At 34.3% G+C, this 21,107-nt stretch overlaps 1 protein-coding gene across 6 annotated transcripts in view; it reads right to left on the bottom strand.

The window, feature by feature from the left end:
- Positions 1 to 467: 467 nt before the first annotated feature.
- The window catches only part of MTF2 (metal response element binding transcription factor 2), a 65,103-nt gene continuing 44,463 nt past the window's right edge, over positions 468 to 21,107 (bottom strand). For 4 of the 6 annotated variants that reach the window (XM_004378745.2, XM_004378748.2, XM_023733444.1 and 1 more), the window contains 9 exons: positions 17,130 to 17,225; positions 15,996 to 16,064; positions 14,837 to 14,960; positions 8,474 to 8,541; positions 6,721 to 6,891; positions 2,827 to 2,932; positions 2,657 to 2,709; positions 2,440 to 2,544; positions 468 to 948 (listed from right to left, as the gene is read on the bottom strand). In XM_004378745.2, coding sequence (XP_004378802.1) covers positions 591 to 948; positions 2,440 to 2,544; positions 2,657 to 2,709; positions 2,827 to 2,932; positions 6,721 to 6,891; positions 8,474 to 8,541; positions 14,837 to 14,960; positions 15,996 to 16,064; positions 17,130 to 17,225 — 1,150 coding nt within the window. In that variant the 3' untranslated portion in view covers positions 468 to 590. The remainder of the gene's footprint in view (positions 949 to 2,439; positions 2,545 to 2,656; positions 2,710 to 2,826; positions 2,933 to 6,720; positions 6,892 to 8,473; positions 8,542 to 14,836; positions 14,961 to 15,995; positions 16,065 to 17,129; positions 17,226 to 21,107) is intronic. The other 2 variants (XM_023733442.1, XM_023733443.1) reach the window with 2 other exon arrangements.

The following is a 21,107-nucleotide window of genomic DNA, read 5'->3' as shown; positions in this document are numbered from 1 at the left end:
ATATGTACATGCAAAGAATATATTAAGACGACAATGAAGTCTAGTCACAGAGCAATTTACAGGCTCAATATATTTTTTACACTTTGCTTGAAAGAAATTTTCAATATTTTACAATCTTTCAATAGGCATTATATACACTGCACTTTATGAAATCTAAAAGGTATTGAAATAAATTTTTTTCAACATTTTGGTAACAAAACAGACAATGTTTCTCCAAATACTTGTGCTATCTACATGATGTGTTTGCTCTGATAACCACTACTCACAAAAACTGACTCAATGGAATATTCAGAAAAATTATCTAACACCATGCATGGGTTTGAATCATTTTTAATATCCTATCCTAGAAACATTCAACAAATCTTAAGATTTAAAAAATTAAGTCTCTGTTCTGATTTTTAAAAGATATCTTTTTACGACAAAATCCATAACATTGACAGGTACATGTTAAGGCTGGTATCATCTCCTTTTATGAATTTTTTTGACTTTTTTTTTTTTTTAAGAAAGATACTAAAAGCCAGACTCCTTGAGGGCTTTGAACTGTACCTACAGAAATGAGAGTGCAGTGAACATAATGTTCAGTCCTACAGTCAGGATGCAGTTGCTCCTTCCCATTCCACAAGATACTGCACCTTTCCATCAAGTGTCACCCGACGAGCCAAAACTCGGTATTTTTCGCCACATGCTATTCTACCTGCAGCACCAAAATAACTGGTAATGGAGTTTTTTAGATGATTGAGTTGTAACTCCTGATCCGCTAAGCTATTCAGGATCTCTGTGTTGAGTTCATCAAATTGATAATCTTCTTTGCCTTCATCATCTTTTACAATTTCTGAATTCTGAGTCTGGAGTGCTCTTCTTGGAAGACGACCTCTTCTCCTCCGCAAATGTGGTATTGCAGCAGGCCAAGATCTTCCTGTACGAGTTCTTTTTCTGGAGTCAGATAATCTGTGGAACAAAAATAGCCAAAATTGTCTACCTATGCTTTTTAAACATCTTTTGTGCGTACAATATGTTCTCTGATTTGGGGGATCTGTAAGTATACATATGCTACATAAATGGACTATCATTCGCCTTCGTTACTTTAGCTTCCATCACCTTCTTCTTAGGGCTGACCTTTGAAGAGCTTCTCTTTCTTGACTATATACTAATAAGATGAAAAGAATCAAGACAACTTCTCACCAACAGGCCCTACTCCATAAATCATGTCTTGACAACAGTCTTATCATTAAAAGTAAGGGAGTTCATTTATTCATTCAATCAATATTTAATAAGCATCTACTACATACAAGACACTGTTCCATGTGCTTAAACAGATAGGAGAACTAGAATAAAGCCTCCCTTATTACCAATTTTAGGTCTAGTGAAGCAATGTAATAAACTGGAATAAGCACAAACTAGAAGTCAGAGTATCCTGCGTCTAACTCCAATTCTACTACCATGTGATCTTGGCCAAATTCAAATGTCCTATCCTCTGTGTTTACTTTTAAGTAAAGAGGTTGAACTAGATGATCTTTAAGGTCCTTTCAGTTCAGAAATTCAATGATTTTAGGATCTTATAACAAAGACAGAATACAGAAGAACAACTAAACTCAAAGGCTTTAGAATCATACTGCCTCGGTTAAGACACCGGCTCCTTTGTACTTGGATCTTGGGCTTTCCTAATCTGGAAAATGGGAATCACAGGGCCTATAATAACTAAAAAGATTATTTTAAGAATTAAATGCAAGATAATGTATGTAAAAAGCTTAGCTCAGTGTGTGGAATATGATAAGAGGTCAAAAAATAGCTCAATTATTATTCAAAATTCATTAACAAATAGGTCACATTTTAAACCTCTAAGCACTCAGAATTTCTGTATGATTTATAAGAACAGTTTCTGAATTGTGAACAAGAATATATTAAACAAAGGGAAGTATAAAAATGTGCAAACTCATAGCTTTGACCTCAAGTCATGACATATCTTGCTTCAGGAAAAAAGATGTCCTTCTAAAGAGCTGTGTTAAATAAAACATTACAGGGGAATCTGCTACTGAAAAAATCCTGAGTTTAAAATCTTTATCCTGACAATAGGGTTTATGAACCTGATTCAGACTAATTAGAATAAATAAATAAAGCAAGTCTTCCTAAAGCAAGGCACTGTCTATTAGAGGCACAAAAGGCCTAACAAAAGAACACAACCTATAAAATCCAGTATACCTCTTCTCTGTGTACACAGCAAATTTCATAACAAATGTGAAAAATTTCATGTTTGTGTTCTGAAAAGCAAAAATATTCAGATGAGTATTAGCAGCCTAGGGAATCTACATATGGACTGCTTCTCAGAAAGCTGAAAGGCACACTTGTATCACTTTCAATTGCTAAAATATTATTTATCACTCTACAAAGAACAAGGGTATAGAGAAAAATTAGTAAAGAATAAGAACATAAAGTATCTACTCATAATGCCTGGAAATGCTAGACGAGGTAGTTTCTTTTGCAGTGGAAGCACCCGTGAAATCCACATCTGAGGTATTGGATGAATGTGCAGTTCCCTCAGTTCTCCTGAGACAAAAGAATTTAAATGGTATAACAACTATATTACATAACAATAGAAATACTAATTTTCCCCAAAAAAGAAATTTCCTAGGAAAGAAGAAAATAACTTTCTATTTACCCTATAGAACAAGGTAAATCCAAGGTAGGGTTCTCTGAAATTGATTCCTTATCCTGGAAAATAAAAACATACTTCAAGGATGGTTCCAAAGTAAGCTGAAAAATATTAGCTTCTCAGTAATTTCATGCATCTTTCTTTCTTCTGAGAAAAGATACTACTATATCTCTTACCAAAGGTGGCTCAGCAGTTTTTTGAATCATTTTTCTTGTATATGGGCCAGGTGGACGACCTACAGATTTTTTCTTTCCTTTTTTTTCTAAGCCATTGCTTACTTCCCTGAAACATAAAACATTTTATGTTTAACCTCTGAAGAAAGAAATCAGACATTGGAAAATATATACTGTCACAGGGAACTCTACTTACGTAATAATTAGATATATATGTATTATATTTTTAAATTAATGGTAACAAAAATTACAATAATCAAATATAAGCTGAATCTACAAGTGTAGTCAAATATACATATAATACATGCTAATTTAAATTATTTCTTGAATTAAGAGCGCTTACATCTGAAAGATTTAAGATAAAATGTTCTCTTTAATACAGCTCTGAAAAATACATACCATCTAGAGATTAAAAAAAAATTATATTGAATGGAAGACTTCAAAACTAAAAGTTCAATTATTTAGCTTTAGGTTGTTACTACTTGGGAGGAGATGTTTCAAGAATTTAACACTAAAAATGATTATGAATTTAGCACTTAACCTCATGGAGCCAGAACTATTTATGTTACAGTAGCTATCAATAGAGGCTCCCTTTAGAGATAACATATATGGATTCCTGAATGATTCTATCAGAAAGTGAATGAAACCCAAAATGGCAGAGGAAAAAGGAAGGAATCCTTCATATTGGGCAGGTGTCATTCAAAGCGCAAAATTAGAAAGACCTAGAAAACCATTTCTGAAATATAGAAAGGGGGAAAATGCAACAGTCAGGGACAATTCTAATAGAAGGGAAGAAGAAAAGGGCAAACAGCAATATAAAGAACACATCTATTCATTTATTGAATAAACACTATGTACCATGTAACAGGGATATTAGATAATAGGGATACAAAGATGTTCCCTGTGCTAAGGGGCTCACAATATAGCTAGAAAGTGACAAATGTACATACAAGCAGGCTAATAAATTGGGCTAAGTGCTATGAGAAAGTTATCCACAAAAATTCAATTTAAAAACAAGGAAAGGGAACAATACTATGTAATAGGCTAAAAATAGTTGAATGGAGAAATCAGGAAAGACCTTATCCCTCCACACACCAAATTAAGGTTGCGGAATAAAGATGTAAACACAAAAGGCACAGAGAAAGGAGGAGAGCTAGAGGAACGAAACAGAACTAGAACTAAAATCAAGTTTCAAGGTTAAGATGGATTGGGTGTGTATGCCCATTTTATTGTTTCTGAAAGATGATCAACATAATAATTATAAAGAAAACCTGGACTAAAAAAAGTATTCAGACTAAAAGGATCAATCCATACATAGGGCCCAGAAGGAAATGAGGACACCTTTACAGAAAGCTGAATCTTCACCTAGTCACACCAGAGGGAAACGATAGCTACCAACAATGGAGCATCCTAACAAAATCATAATAGGAATAAAAGGGTAAGTTTGTAGAATTCTCTTTTCCTAACTGATAGTGTGGGCAACTGCTCACAAAGGATTAGTGATAAAGCTTGAAAGGGACAGAACAGTAAGCAACGTAAAGAAACTTAAAGTACTATCCACTTTGAACCTCAGATGGATATGAAGCACTGTTGACCCTCTGTAATTACATTTTCTAACTCTCCAAGATAACTTCCATTATCTTTTACTTGCCCCTTATACTCGCCTCTCAGTAAAACTCTTCACTCTTGGATGTTTTTGCCTCGTATTTCATTGAGAATATAAAGGCACCAGGCAAGAACTTCAGTTATCTTCTAACTGCCAAACCTACAAAACTACCAGCATCTGTACCCATCTTCTCCTTTTTCATTCCATTTCAACAGAAGAGTGAACTCCTCCTATCAAAGGCCATTCCCCGTTTAGGCTCTAGAACTCTTTCCTTTTGGCTTCTCACTGACTTTACAATATCTTCAGTTACCTCCTCTATCCCCTATGCCCACCTCTTCTTCTCCACTGGATCATTCCTTCAAGCACACAGAAACAGGTTTCAATTAACTCCCATCTATTAAAAAAGTATCACTTGACTATTCTTCTGCCTCTTCAGTTGCTATTCCATTTGACTACTTCCCTTCACAGAGAGATTTCTTCAAAGTGTCATCTATATATATACCCTTTCTGCTTTCCCCCTTCTTATTCAGAATTCTTAAACATTTGTTTTTTCCCCTTTTCCTTTATTATTATTGTTTTGAATCTGCTCATGTGTCTTATTTGTAGGAAAAGCCCAGCTTTGACATTAAATCGAGGAGTGCTGGATTCAATCACACTCCAATCTGACTTCCATTTTTACTACTCCAAAGAAAGTGCTTTAGTCAAAATCACTAATAATAAAATGTTGCCTTATCCAATACACATTTTTCTCTCATCTTAATCCACCTCTCAGCAGTATTCAATAGTTTAATACACCCATCTTTCTTGAAACACTCCCTTCCTCTTGGCTTTCATGACACCAAACTTCCCTGGTTTTCCTCCTATCTCACTGATGATTTCTTAGTTTTCTTTGCTTATTTCACCTCTTTCAGATCTCTAAATAGTATCAGCGTATTATTCTGAGCCACCTTCTCTCCCTCCCTCTCTCTCAACTTGCTCCCCTGGTAATTTCATTCATTCTCATGGCTTTAAATCAGCTTCCAAATTTTTATCACCTGCCCTGACCTCTCGTCTATGCTGCTGACTTACATATCCAACTGCCTATCTCACATCATCACTTAAATATCCCTCATATGAACCTCAATGAGTATGAAAAACAACTCTTTGTTCACCTTACCAAAACCTGTTCTTCCATATCTTGATAAAAGACACCACCACCCACCAGTTGCTCAAGCTAGAAATCTGGGCATCATTTTACTTGATTCCTCTTTTTCTTTTAATACATTTAATCCATTAGCAAATTCAATTCAACTCTGCCTCCAAGAGATCTCCAATTTATTTTCTCTCCATTTGTACTGTTACCACCTATCCCTGCACAAGCAACTATTATCTATCGCTTACCTTGACAACTGCAAGTCTTAATTTTCCCGCTTCCATTCTTAGTCCATACCTACCCATTCTCCAAACAGCATCCCAAGAAGTATATTTAAAAGATAATTAAATCTTCTTACAATCCTTAAATGGCTCCCTATTATTCCTAGAAAACAACTCAAACTCCTTATGAGATCTACATAATCAGACCCCATCCAACCTTTCCAACACCTGATGCTATTCTCTAGCCCTCATTCATACCACACTCATCTTCTGGGAGTTCCTACAACATGCCTCAGGGCATTCACACTTGTTATTTCTGCTACTTAGAGTATTTCTGCCTTTGTTCTTCCCATTGTTAGATCATTCTCATTTTTTAAATCTCAGCTTAAATACTATCTCAAAGAAGCCTCCCCTAAGCCTCCTTTCTAAAGTAGATCCCCCAATCTCTATTCATCCCAGTATACTCTAAAACAGAATGCTATTTCCTAAATGGCACTAGCTATTTATTTTGTTTATCACAGTTCTTCCCCCACTATAATGTAAATCCTATCAGGGTTAAAAAAAAAAAAAAAAGTCTGTCCTGTTAGTCACTGTATCCCCAGAATCCAGATAATAAAGTAGGTGCTCGATAAACGTGTTGAATGAATGAATGAATGAAAAACAAACAAACAAATAGACAGACCAGTACTTAAGCTGTTTGCTAACAAAATCAATAGGGCCTATTCCTGGAAGGCCAAAGACCTAAAAGAAAAAAAAAAAAAAAGATAAACATCTAGCATCAACTCTTTGTACCTTGACTCAACAAGAAATTAAAGACAGGAAAACAAATCAGGGTAACTACCACTTGTACTTTCAAATATACTAATGACACTAAATAACACATATTTTTAGTTACAAATAAACTAAAGAGAAAAACTAAGCCACAGATCAACTTTTACCTTGAATCAGATATAGGTTTGGATGCCTTTCTGCCTTTAATTTTAAATTCATGGGATGTTCCTTCAGGTTCTTTCTCTGCTTTGAAAGCCACATTTGGTGGCACAGGAGGAACACGAATTCGCAACCCAAACAAATGCTTCTTCTTCTTTATTTCTTTCCCAGACATAAACCTAAATTTTTAAAAAAATTAGCTAAAATTTTAAAAACTGAACACATATACACGGCAGACTCTAACTCATAGCTCTCAGATATAAGGCCCTTATACATGAAAGCCCACCCAACACTACAAGAATTTCCTCTTTCCCCTCACTTTCATTATTTCTTACTTGCCCCAGAGTGAGATCACAGTAGAAAATGTTGGGGGTGGGAAGGGTGGCGGCACAGGCAGGGAGCAGGGAGGATAGGATCAGCAGGATGGGAGAAGAGCACATCTCCACATTTCTTTTTTAACATGGCATCTACCTATTTAAAGGAAGGAGGAAGAGCATGGGATGTTGTCTTTTTCTTCCCAGTATATTTTCTCATATTTTAGTGTCATCTGTTAGAAATGTCTCAAAAAAGGTTTAGGAAAAGAAGAAGTCTATTTCAGGGTGCATTTGTGAGGAGAGAGAACCTGGTCAGAAGCATAGGTGATAGCAATGGAAAAGAAGGTAGAGACCAATCCTAGAGGCCCAGAAAATAAAGGAGTATTTAATGTGCCCTATCTAGAATTGAAATACTGTGGAGCCAACCAGTTGTCATCGAGTCAATTGACTCATGGTAACACCATGTGTGCAGAAAAGCATTATTTCAGTGGAGTATGAACTTGGGCCTTTGAAAAATGTACTCCTTAGCCCCTTCCCTACATCCTTAGGGTCCTTATTCCTAAACATCCCCATCTACATTAGCTCTACCGGAGCCTGCCTGCCCACAAGAACCACTAGCAATTGCTTGGAATGTTCTACTTTTATGTAGGATCAGTAAAAAGGAGCCCCGATTTTTACCATAACAGAAAGAGATGTATCTCTGGTATCCTAAATTGGAATTCAGAGTTGTCCCATAAAATATTTTTACTAGTACAGTAATTGCTCAGGTACCTTATGGTTTTTTTCAGTTGACCTACAGGTCTAGCCACTAGTAATAAATGCTGTCATGTTCAAAACAGAAACCATTTACAAACAAAAAATTTACAGTTGGCTGGAGCCAGTATTTACGTTTAGAGAAAATATTTTTATTGCATTTTGAAAATATCTTCAAGAAATGTAGATATGTTCGTTAAAAAAAAAAGCAAAGATCTATACAAGAATGTCAAACAATATCATTTAATTATCAAAATCTTAGACCAGAATGCTACTTTTCTGTAACTGATGGCAATAATTAATCTTAAAACCACAGACGCCAATCTTTTAAAATCCCATATTCTCTACAATATTTCCCGTCTTTTACATATTCCAACCAGCTAAGAAGACTTTATTTACTTTCAGTAGATTGTATTATAGAGACAACTTATTTATGCTTTTTCAAATGAATAGGCCAAACTCCTCTGGAGATACTGATATGCATCCCACCCACCACTTCCAGGAGGAGGACTGCTCTTCCCTTTTCCAACCATCACTGCTTTATTCTCACCGGAAGAGAATGAGACATTAAAATGTTTAAAATGTAATGTATTAGAGTTCTGTATACCAATCCCAGAATTCTTAAACAGTGCTGTTATTCCTTATACTTACTAAGTGTCTCCCTCATAGGGATACATAAAATAAGTCAACTTACATGGTCTTGTAATCATTTAATGCCTCCAGAACATGCTCATATCTTTCAGATTTTGGTGTGTCTGCCAGCTGTGAAGTATCAAGAGACAATTTAATGCACTACAATTTCATCAATTAGTAAAATACAGGTGCTAGATAGAGGCAATGTGATGCAGAGGAAAAGTGTACTGACTGGTAATCAAAAGACCCAAGTTCTAATTCCAGGTCCTCGCTGACTAGCTATGTGACCTGAGTCATTTAACCTCTCAAGACTTATTTTCTCACCTATAAAGAGGGGAATATAAATCCTATACTAATTACTAGTTTATTGTATAAATCAAACAATATATATCTGTGAAGAAACTGTAAACTATAAAAGACTACAAAAATGAGATATGATTAGTTATCATTAAATTTTTTAAAAATTCCATAATCTGGGAAAATAATGCATTAGGATTATTTAAATGTCAACCATAAAAACTTCCACTAGATCTCACTAGGAAGCAGTCTAAAAAGAAAAGAAACACATACTGTTTGATTTCTCAATATTTCTAATATTAGCATAAATGAATTATCTCTAATTTTTACAAATACTGTGAAATTTGGGGGTTTTATTTTCATAGTGGTTATAGACTAGCTAGCCCTACAATGGCTCAGTAATTTTTTATCATCACAAACCATTTTAAAATTTAAATATTCAATTCTAGAAAATATTCTATTTCCTTCCAATAAGGCTTCTCCTCAGAGACATTTCTGTCTCTTCTTCAAAGTTTAAGGATGAGGCCCTATTAGTAAAAGCTTCTAAATTATAAAAGAGCAAAAATATTTTTTAAAAGCTTCCAAAAATATCACAGTTGACTTTCCAAATTACAGCCAGCATGTTCTTTACCAATTAAAACTCCCAAGCCTTAGAACTGCTTCAAGTGAAAACAGCAACAAACAAAAAAACCTGCCAAACAGAATGTTGGCGGTAGAGGACACTTATAGTCTTTACTCCAACTCTCCTTATTTTACAGGTGAGTTAACAGATAGAAAGATTAAATAACTGCTCAAATTCACTGAATGCAGTGATGCTAAGTTCATTCATTCAACATTCACCAAGAGCCCATCATGTGCCAGGTGTGTTGGGTGCTAACAAAAAAAAATTATGAGATGGGACAGTTCGGTGCTCATTCCTCTACACCACATCCTTCTCCTGTAATTTCTGAAGTGTCCAAAAATAGAAAATTTCTATTAAATGAGAAACAATAGAATCAGACTTTACGGCTTGAAAGAGACCCTAGGTGTCCACTTAATTTTCGACCCAATATTGCAAATACTTTTACAGTAGAGGCATTCAACCTTGGCTAATATATTTCCACTAATAAAGCTGATGAGTCACCTACTGAAGAAGCCAATTCCATAGGTAGACAAAACCTTCTACCCTTGCAATTCTTCTATTTCCTCTTTTACAAGAGAGCTCTTCAAATATCTGACAGTAGCTACCATGTCTAAGTATAAGATTAAAGTTTTTAGCAGCCATATCACATGATTATTTCATATTAAGCTTATGGTTCAAATTGCCAACATTTCAGTTAGTAGTCAAGCGCAAACCGTTTGTGCCACCCAGGGACCTAAGCTTATGGTTAACTAATTCCATCCTCTTCCTGGTTACCTCCTACCCAAGCTCTGAAATCTTATCACATAAACTGCTACCAAGTATCTTCTATCATACACCTGTACTACCGTGTTTGTTTAAGTCTAAAAGTAGAATTTTGTAACTGGTTGAGTTCATTGTTTTTAGCTCAATGTTCCAGACAATCTTTTCTCTTAATTCTGTCATCCTTGAATTGAAGGTAAAGACAAAAGACCCTGTGGCTCTCCATAAGAATCTCTCTCAAGAATGTTTCCAAGACATTCACTGCTTTTGTTACTGCTATTTAACCACGTAGTTACAAATCCATTTAATGTTTAAACAGTTCACATTTCCATATCTTATTTGAAAGTAATACTATGTCTACACCATGCCCATAGCTGACACATCAAAGTCTTACTAATCATCTAAAAAAACAAAATCAGGGTATTTAACATAAGTTATTCTAATAGGTGTTTTTCTTTATTCCTTTTTAAATCTTCATAAACCATGTATTTGAAAAATCTCTGCAATTCTGCTGACAATCAACATCAAAACCGACCTGGTAATTTCTCAAACACACTTCTTTTCACTTTTGAAAATTACAATTAACTCTCTCTTCTCTTTTAGTACTTATTTTCCATGGTTTCTCAGAAATTTTATCTGAAGGATTCTTTAGCACTCCAGGACTATTTTCATAGGACTGTACACTTCAACTCGTATAAAGAGGTCAAGGACTCTGTATTTTGCAAAGAGTACAAAGATTATAGTCTAAATCAGAAAAATCTGTATTACAACATCATATTCTAGGCCTTTCACCTGGCCATGAGTTTTACAGTATATATCTTCAACAGAATATATATATAGTGTATATCTTCAACAGAATAATTATCTATACACTATTCCCACACCATGCTTTTACTTTCAGGTTTTATATTTCTATACAGAAATAACTACTACTATGTATAGTATTACTCTTCCCTTTAATAAAATACACCCTTCAATTACCAATATTGAGTTCCATGCAACCTAGGTTTAAGTATGTCAATAGCTTAAGTAATGTTTGCCAAACTATATACCTTATGTTAACATATTAACAGTCAAGGTCCCAAGTATACGCTGTTGAACCAGATTTTCATTTAAAAGTATTATACCATCTCCATTATACTACATTTTTCTCTAGCCAAAATACCATTTCTGTCACAGTATTTCATTCGAGTTTTATCTATGCTTTTCTCTCCACCTTCCTCAAAAGTAAGGTAGCACTCAATACATTCTTCTGCTACCAACCTTTGAGTTTTTAAAATTTAAGACTACAGTTAAAAGTAGGCTGTTCTTACATAACTAGGATTTCAAATCACATTAGGAATCAAAGACAAATGACAACAGGCAGATTCCGAAAAGTATTAACATCTCACTTTAAATTCCCAAAAGCAATCCGGTACAACAGTGATAAAACCTAATTCTAAATAAAAATCTTCAGCAACCTTTATATGGTTCTCAAACATTACATTATATATTTTTACTATCTCAAAGAAAATATTTCCAAACACAGTAGTTTCCTCAAACACTCAGATTATATTATAAGGCACCAAATCTCAAAGGTGTTAAAAGGGGAAAAAAAAAGAAAAAAAAAAAACCTGACATAATGAAGCATGGTATAAAACTATCTTGATCTTCTAACATAGTATTCAAGTTTTAGCTTCTCTTCACAGCAATTCTGTAAAATAGTCAACTAAGAAGAAAATATATGATACATAAATGTTAGAGCTGCCTTTCGGTATGAAAGGATATCACCTCTAAAAGAAGTTTAATATTCTTAAGACTACCTTTTGCTATTAGGAGAAGTCTCAGTATTTACTTTATGACAATAAAAAAATAGAGGACAATATACTAAACAGAATATCAGTGGGTTAATATAAGATTACACCACATAACTAGAAACCTAAACATATATTTCAGATTAGGCTTCCAAAATATAGTTGCTAAGCACCATTAAGGTTTAGCCAGTGTCATCATATGCTCATATGTAAAATTTTTAAGTCATAGTTCAGCCTGGGAATGGTAAATATGGATAAATGTCCCTGTGACCAGGTATCTATTATATATTCCTGAGCAAAATGCCATAAAAATCTCAATCAACTTCTCACAATATCACAATATTTATTTCTTTTATCTGGACAGGTGGGACTCTACATTTAAAATAAAGTAAAACCACAACATAACTATTGTTCTGTTGTTTCATTTTTTAGAAGAAACTTAGAACAAGTTCATATACCATATAATCCGTACTATGTATAATAAGAACTGATGTTCAAACTTATTCTTGAGTACTCCAAGGTACTCAATTAACCAATAATAATATTCTGAGCATATACTATTCTCCCCATGTCTTGAAAGTGAGTAATGCTATTTTGTAAAAGATTTTCAACAAAAATATAAATAAAATTTGCTTTTGTTAACCTAAATTTGGGTAAGTAGTGACAAAATTCAATTTCCATTTCAATTAATCAAAGACATACTGTTTAAGTATTCGGGGGGAGGGCAAGGGAATAAGTTGCAGAGTCAATTCTGACTCATGGCAATCCCATGTGTGTCAGAGTAGAATCATGCTATAGGGTTTTCAATGGGTGATTTTTAAGGAAGTAGATAGCCAAGCCTTTCGGTTAGGAGTCGAGCACATTAACTGTTTGCACCACCTAGTGAATATCCTGGAATGATTCTTTGTATTTGTTTCCATTATCACAAACATTTAAAAGTAAATTAAATAAAAAACATTCAATAAACATTATAGACTGGTATAAATTTTATGATCTCTTTATTAAAATCTTGCCCAATTCTAAATATAGTATAAAGATGGAAGACATTCATACACAGAATTAAAACCTGAACTTCCAACTATCATTAACCAGTCCGAGGATGGGATGAACAAACTAAAAATCTGAATATTTTCCTATTTTAATGCAGAAGAAAGCAGAATGAGAAATGATTAAAAAGCCACTTGTTCTAATAATAAATTTGATGGCTCAAAGAAATAGAAACACTCTTTTAAAAAGGTAAAGCTTTTCTGTTGTAAAGTTCTATTAGACTGTAATCATTTTTTAATAAAAAGAGAAACATTTATACATTGGCAAAGAATAATCAATTAAAGTTTCTTATTTCTAAGATAACACCTCACAGGCTAGAAAAAAATGGAAACATGTATCTAGTACTGAAGTTCAGCTGGAGCTGAGCTACCTGAAATTCACAAATTGAACTCTTTTCTGAAATTAGATTATTTATGCATTTTATTGTTTAATATTTTCAGCCTCTTAAACAAAATCTAAACATTAAAATTTAAATTTTAACAGAGAATGACAGCATTTGAATTAAAACACTGTTTGACTTTTTACATGTGTACCCACTCTACATCAAGTAACTACTGCAGAATTTCATCATGTGAAACACAAAATGTACTAACAGGTATTTAGATGTATCTGCAAATATAGTGCTGAAAGAATCATGTACTAGAAAGAAAACATTCTAAAATGAATATACTGACAGGATTAATTAGTAAGATGACATTAAAGAACACTATGGCTACCAGTGCCTTATTCTTAATTTTTCTTATCACTAATCGGTTTATTAAAATCTATTAGATGTACAAGTCATTCACTTTCTCTCAAACTTCATCTGAAAAATGACAAAGATTTAACAGAAAACTTAAGAGTAAGTTTAATACTCCAATTTCTAACACTCAAAACACTGAGTTTCAATAGTAGCCCAGATTTTAAAACCTAAGAATTCTGCAGTATCTGCTTTATTTTATGCAGCTAATCTACCACCAACTTTCAAATAAATGTGCATTATGCTCTCCCTTAAAACCCCAAAACAACAAAGAAACATTTATATGCTATTTGATACGAATATTACAAACTGCCTCATGTCTAAAAGCCACAATAACGCAGAAATTCTCTCTAAACTTCAAATAAGTTTGCACCATTTTTTCCTCAAAAAGTAATGTAGGACTAAAATTCACACATCTAATTCAACGTATTACAAAACAAATTTTTTTGTTTTGATCTAAGAGCAGTTAATATCTGTATTCTAATAATTCTAAATAAAAGCTGAAAACAAGATAGCTATTAAACTTATTCTAGTTACTTTCTTCTTTGTGCTATTCTATAGTTTCGAAATCTTCAATGAACATTCATTATGGTTATATTCCTTTAAAAACTTTTTTGTAAGTTAGCATAGGTGGTTATAAACTTTGCAAATGAAAAGCAGAATAAGATGTTGTCAGAATAGGGGAGATAGTTTCACTTTTACAATTCATTATTCTAACACTACTACTGGATCCCATCATTCCTGGAAGTCAAAAGTATATAAGGGAGGTATATATAGATTATAACCAATAAAACAGGAAAGAAGAGTATTGGTTATATCTCTAAGTTTACAGAAAACTTAGAAGAAAAGGAGGCAGAACCATGAGTAAGATACACAATCCTAAAGATTTCTCTCTCCCTACTAACTTTAATTATAATGATTCTTACTTCAGAAAATGGAAGTATCAAGTAATTTACTTCCTTCTTGTAAATTTTTCCAGAGCTAACAGGCAACACACAAAGTAGGATGAGGACTGTTCCTGATAATCCTTATCAAAGTTATCTCTCCACAGACCCAAAACCAAAATTTTGTTTAGACATATGACTTAAATATGTAACTTAGTTGTTTTTAACAAAAGCAAAACAAAAATATCAAATAGCTAATGAAGTTAGCTCTAAGACCACTTACCTCTCCAGGGTGCAATCTATCCCAGTTTTCATTAATGTATGTCATAAGCTCAAGTTCAGAATCAAAGTATTTCTTCTTGTGAATAACACTTAGGTTGTAAAGGCATAGGTGTGCTATATCTACCCTGAAATCCAAAAATAAACGAAGTTTATTTATTTAGTTTATTTATTATTTATTTATTTAGTTATTGTTACAAAATCACATAATTTCTAACTAAAACCAGTAATTAAAAACTCACAGTGAAATACTTAGGTGAAAACCAAAAAACCCAATTGCCACAGAGTCAATTCAGACTCACAGCAATCCTATAGGACAGAGCAGAACTGCCCCGTAGGGTTTCCAAGGAGCGGCTAGTGGAGTCAAACTGCCAGCCTTTTGGTTAGCGGCTGAGCTCTTCATCACTGTGCCACCAGAGCTCCATTTAGGTGAAGAGAGGGTCAATATTTTAAGTCAAATTCACTTCAATAAATCACTATATATGAAAATAATTGGAAAACATTAAACGTTTGCTTATCCTGAATTATAAACTAAAAGATAACAGAATTCAGTATTAAAATGCAAAGTGGATCTAAGAAAAAATAGCTTATAACCAAAAACTAATCAAAATTTCTGCTTTTCACTACTTACATTAAGTACATACTCTAATAGACTATTCTATCTGATTGATGAGTTAAATCTCATCTGTTCCTAAAATAAATAAAATACTTCACAAAAATTTGTAACTACTTACTATAAATATTTTATTAATAAATCTCCAAAATGCAGCACCCTTCCCATGCCTAAGAATTACTACACTGAAGCAGAAATAGGCAGTTTTTTTAATACAAGCGCTGTCTTTTCTATTGTATGCTATTTTTAAGGCCCCAAAGAACTGGAAACATGAGTAAAAATTCTGGAAGTCTAAAAGATGTTTTAAAGTTACATTTATGCTATTCAACAACGAACAGCCTTATCAATTTAGCAAAAAAACTAGATAATCCTTAGTGAAGATGACATCAGACTTGGGGATAAATGAAAGAAAAGAAATAAAGCTAGCCATAGAAATGAACATTTTATTTAAGCCAATAATTTTTTTTTAAATAAATGTATAAAAAAAGCTTTCATCTTGCAGGCTTAAGAATATGGCTCTTTTTTTCTTAAAAGAAATATTGGCACTTACCATTGTAATGGTAGACGTTTGAGGTATTCTGGTCCAGAACTGCAGACAGAGCAAATAAATGTGTAAAACCTAAGGAAGAAGAAAAAGTTGAATATATTTTGAGTAATGAGGGTATGTATGAATTATCCTACAACTGACTACAGGACACTGAATATAGAGCAAAAGATAATCTAAATTATGATACTGTCTGTAACTTAAGAAATTTCTTTTCTAATAACAAACAATGTAACAGTTCGTATCTGGGGGAAAGAGATCTTCAGAGGAATGCCTGGGTGATGCAAACGGTTAAGAGCTTGACTACTAGCCAAAAAGCTGGTGGTTCGAACCCCCCAGAGGCATCTAGAAGACAGGCATGGTAATCTGCTTCTGAAAGGTCACAGCCTTGAAAATCCTATGGAGCAGTTCTACTCTGGATACACGGGGTCACCATGAATTGAAATAGACTGGACAACTAACGAAAGCAACAACAGAGACCTTCAGAGTTCAAATACAGGTTAATATGCCTCCATAATTAACCGATCTCTCGGCTATACCACGTTATCTTAATTAAGACAAGCACATTAGGTCTGCTTTTAGAAATTCTTTAGATCTAAGGGATAAGTTGTACCTGTATCAACTGCCTTACCCAATTCACTGTTGTGAGATTCTTTTAAGGTTCTTGAAATAAAGAGACCCATGAGAATAGTTTGGAGCACTGTGGGACAATGGGAGCAAATATAATCACTAATCAATTACATAAAAGCTTTCTGGAATAATATCCAAAAGCACAAAAATTATATGTATTTTAAGTATATTATTTGGGGCCCCGGTGGTACAATAGTTAAGTGCTTGGCTGCTAACAGAAAGGTCAGCGCCTGCAGGAGAAAGATGTGGCAGTCTATTCCCATAAAGATTACAGCCATGATAACCCTATGAGGCAGTTCTACTCTGTTTTACAGGGTTGCTATGAGTCGGAATTGACGTGATGGTACCTAACAACAAAAACAAGTATATTATTTAATACTTTCCTTCTGAGGTGATCTCCTTTACAAGTCACTGTTATGACTATTTTTAGAAATCTGAAACCACAAACATAACCGTGATAAAAAAAAAAGTTATAAAACTCAATCAGTAAAGTTCAAATGCCCTTCTCACCTGTCTCCAAATAGCATTGGCTTTTGAAGGCATTGTACACAAGCCTCATGAAACCACTGCTTACATTTGCAGCACTGCAGCATCTTTAAATACCAGCTATAAGAAAAATTTCAGATTAAAATTACTGCTTTGTGATGAGGTAAATGGTTCATTTAAAAAAAAAAAAAGTGGCATTATCCAGAATATACGTTTGATTAAAGAATCACATTTCTACTATAACTTAGTGTTAAATAATTTTTTTCCAGAAATGCTGGTAATATCAACCATTTCATCCCTTTACGGAGCCCTGGTAGTCCAGGGGTTAAGAGCTACAGCTGCTAACCAAAAGGCTGGCAGTTTGAATCTACCAGCTGCTCCTTGGAAACCCAATGGGGCAGTTCTACCCAGTCCTATAGGGTCACTAAGAATCAACCTACTCAATGGCAGTGGGTTTTTCTCTCTTTTTTTCCATGGGAACTTGTAAGTCTCTGAAAGATACATCTACTATTTCTAGGCAACAAGTGCCTGGCTCCTGCATCAGTAAAGGATCTCTCTCAAAACACTAATCTGGGGTTTTATCACGTCAATTCTCTATATTCTATAAGAGCTCACCCTCAAAGGTCATTAACATTGTACAGCTGATTGTCCATATACCAAATGGCCTTCGGCAGTTTTCACAGTATGATCATTCCATTTCATATCCTGTGTTTTATTATTCTTGTCCATTATAATTATAAAAAGGAAAGGAGTTTTGCAATTTAATAAATAAATTCTGTTAACATTAATTATACATCTAATCTGACTCTCCCACGTGTAAAAAGGCTTTGTGACAGGATTTGTTTACAGTTCTGTTTCAGATACCTGAAGAAGCTAAAACGGAATCTTCAGCTAAGAAGGCCATCCCTTCTTTTTAGTTAGTACATGGTTTTGATAGGTTGGTATCTTTATTTGTCATCCAAATAATGTCTTTTCTTCCAATAATTCTTTTGCTCAACAAGTAATGCCCACATTAATTTTAAGCCATACATAGGCAAAGACAAGGAGATTGCTATAAAGCAGGTCATTCAATCAACAATGTTTAGTGAATACTAAAACTACGTTCCGGGTACTCTGCTGCAAGTTGAAGGTAGACTGGTTAGCAATATCAGGCACAGTTCCTAAACTTGTGCTGCTTAAAGATCATGAATGATAAGATCAGAGACTAAGTAGAATGAAGAACTAAAAATTCATTTATTTATATATTTATTAATTCATGGTTTCATCATTAAATACCTCTTACATCCCAGTATTCTCCTAGACAGCATCCTATACTAAACAAAGGGGAAACGGGCCTTGTAAGGCTGAACATGGGCACCCCCACATGGTCTGCTAGTTCACTAAAGTTTGCACTCTTATGTAAGCCCCTGGCATGGAGCCACTATTGTCCACCAGCACTATAAAGCCTCTGTCCTCCCACTACATGGTACAGAGATCTGCTCTGGTTCTACAGCCACTCAGCACTGCCTTGCAAGTTTCAAGTTACTGGTCCATGCCTGGACACTAAAGAAGCGTAGAGTCTGATGAGAAACACATAAGAAACCAATAACACAACTTAAATTGGGTTAAATGTTAAGTTCTTCACTAATATTAAATATATATGTGTCTGTGTGTATAAATATATACAACACGGATGAACCCAGAGGACATTATGCTGAGTTAAATAAGTCAATCACAAAATAGCAAATATTGTATGGTCACAGTGTTATAAAAAGTCAAGAATAGGTATACACATAGGGAACAACATTCTTTGATGGTTATCAGGGATGGGAGGTGAAGGGAGGGGGAATCACTTTCCAGATAGTAGACACTTGTTATTTTTGTTGATGGGAAAGGTAATACCAAATATGGGTGAAGTCTGCAGAACATGTCCAAGGTAAATGAAGACACTAAGAAGTATGCAAGAAAAACGGATAATTTTGGGAAATATTATCATATACCATTTTGCAACAACAGTAATAACAGCCAAAAAACGTGTGGTTACATAGGTAGATATGAATGCATATAATGTATAGGAAGGCATATGCTAGTATATGCACGTGCATTTATAGGTGTACCTGTAGGCACACGTATATACGTCTTTCTGTGTGCTGCATATATGTTCACATATATACAAGCACAAAGGGGGCACAGTTACAGAGACTTTCTAGGACATACCCAAACACCTCGAGGGATTGGTTTACTGGATGAAAAGGCTTCAGATAATAGTATCGTGGGACAATTCAGTAAACTGGCATAACATAATTCATAATGTTCTACATCCTAGTTTGGTGAGTAGTGTCTAGGGTCTTCAAAGCTTGTGAGGAGCTGTCTAAGATACAACTATTGGTATCTACTCATCTGAAGCAAAAGAGAACGAAGGAAACCAAAGACTCAAAGAAGAAACTAGTCCACAGGACTAACAGCCCACATAAATCACGGTCTCTTCTAGCCTGAAACCAGAAAAACTAGATAGTAGGATAGTAGATTTTTTAACATGGTCGTAAATGCAAAACACTGGAAAACAAGATAGTCGGTAAGTGACGAGTAAATATATTCACTTAGTTCCAAAGGGCAGAACTAGGATCCATGGTTAGAAATTAAAGGTAAATTTTTAAACACTCTTAATTTAGAACTTTGGTTCATTTATTCAGCAAACATTTAATGATAAAGATAAATAAAACTACAGTTCTAATTGTGGATGCATTATTAACTGAAATGGTCAATTTCAAATGTTTCCTTTTATAACCTTGCTAGGTAATAATTTATGACAACTGTCTGGTGTCTATCAAAGCAGCTAGGAGTCCTAAGCAAGAAAGAAAACCACACACATGCATGCACACACTGTCACACACACACACACACACACACACACACAAACGAGAGCATGTGCTTATTGTTAAAGCTCAAATACTCTGGTTAAAGTTTAAATACCCTGGTTATCAGGTCTCATTTCGATATATGACTCCCATTACAATTCCCTGGTATCTGGATGGGACATTTTTTCAGTTAAAAACTTAGAAAAGAAATTATTTGGTATTTTCTTCTGAAAATGATCTATGCCTACTCATAATAAATGGAATTATGTAGGAGAAAAGAGTAAGATTCTCTAATTAATGTGTGAGAAAGCCCTGCTTGGTTCTATGGTTTAACCAAACTCAGTTTCTAACTCATCCATTCAAATAATAATATAAAAGGCACCCGTTTGTAAATGGTCAACCATAATAAATATGAGATTCAATCAAACTAAGTAACTGCGGAAGTAGGCCTCTGCAGTAAATTATTTCCTTCTATAGTTTATGGGGAGCCCTGGCGACACAGTGGTTAAGAGCTTGGCTGCTAACCTAAAGGTCGGCAGTTAGAATCCACCAGCTGCTCCTTGGAAACCCTACAGGGCAGTTCTACTCTGTCCTATAGGGTCGCTATGAGTTGTAATCAACTTGACAGCCAACGGGTTTGGTTTTTTTGTTTTTGTTTTTTTGACTTATAGTTTAAGGAGCCCTGGTGGCTCAACGGTAAAGTGCTTGGCTGTTAACCTAAAGGTTGTTGGCTCAAATCCACCCAGTGGCTCCATGGAAGAAAGACCTGGCGATCTGCTCCTGTCAAGATTACAACCTAGAAAACCCTATGGGGCAGTTATACTCTTTCACATGGAGTCGCTGAGTCAAAATCAACTCAACAGCACCTAACAACAACAACATAGTTTATTTTATGAGGTATACAAATATTTACAATTCACTGTCAGTTTTCAGAATAACCAGACTTATTACAATGCGATTTTTAAAATATATGGATATGATAAAAAACTAGATGAGAATTTTTGGGGGGAGGGGGTGAAAAATGATGGTAAAATTATTCCCGCTTATTTTCTTTACTGATGGTTTTATGCATTTACACTTCACCAACACTCTCACCACAATCAATAAAAAAAATAAACAATGTAAGAAAATAAAATTTATTTAAAAAACATTAAATAATTGTATT

The sequence above is a fragment of the Trichechus manatus genome, unplaced genomic scaffold, assembly GCF_000243295.1.
Source record: "Trichechus manatus latirostris isolate Lorelei unplaced genomic scaffold, TriManLat1.0 scaffold00058, whole genome shotgun sequence".
In the NCBI taxonomy this organism is placed as follows: Eukaryota; Metazoa; Chordata; class Mammalia; order Sirenia; family Trichechidae; genus Trichechus; species Trichechus manatus.
This window is presented reverse-complemented; position numbering and strand designations above follow the sequence as displayed.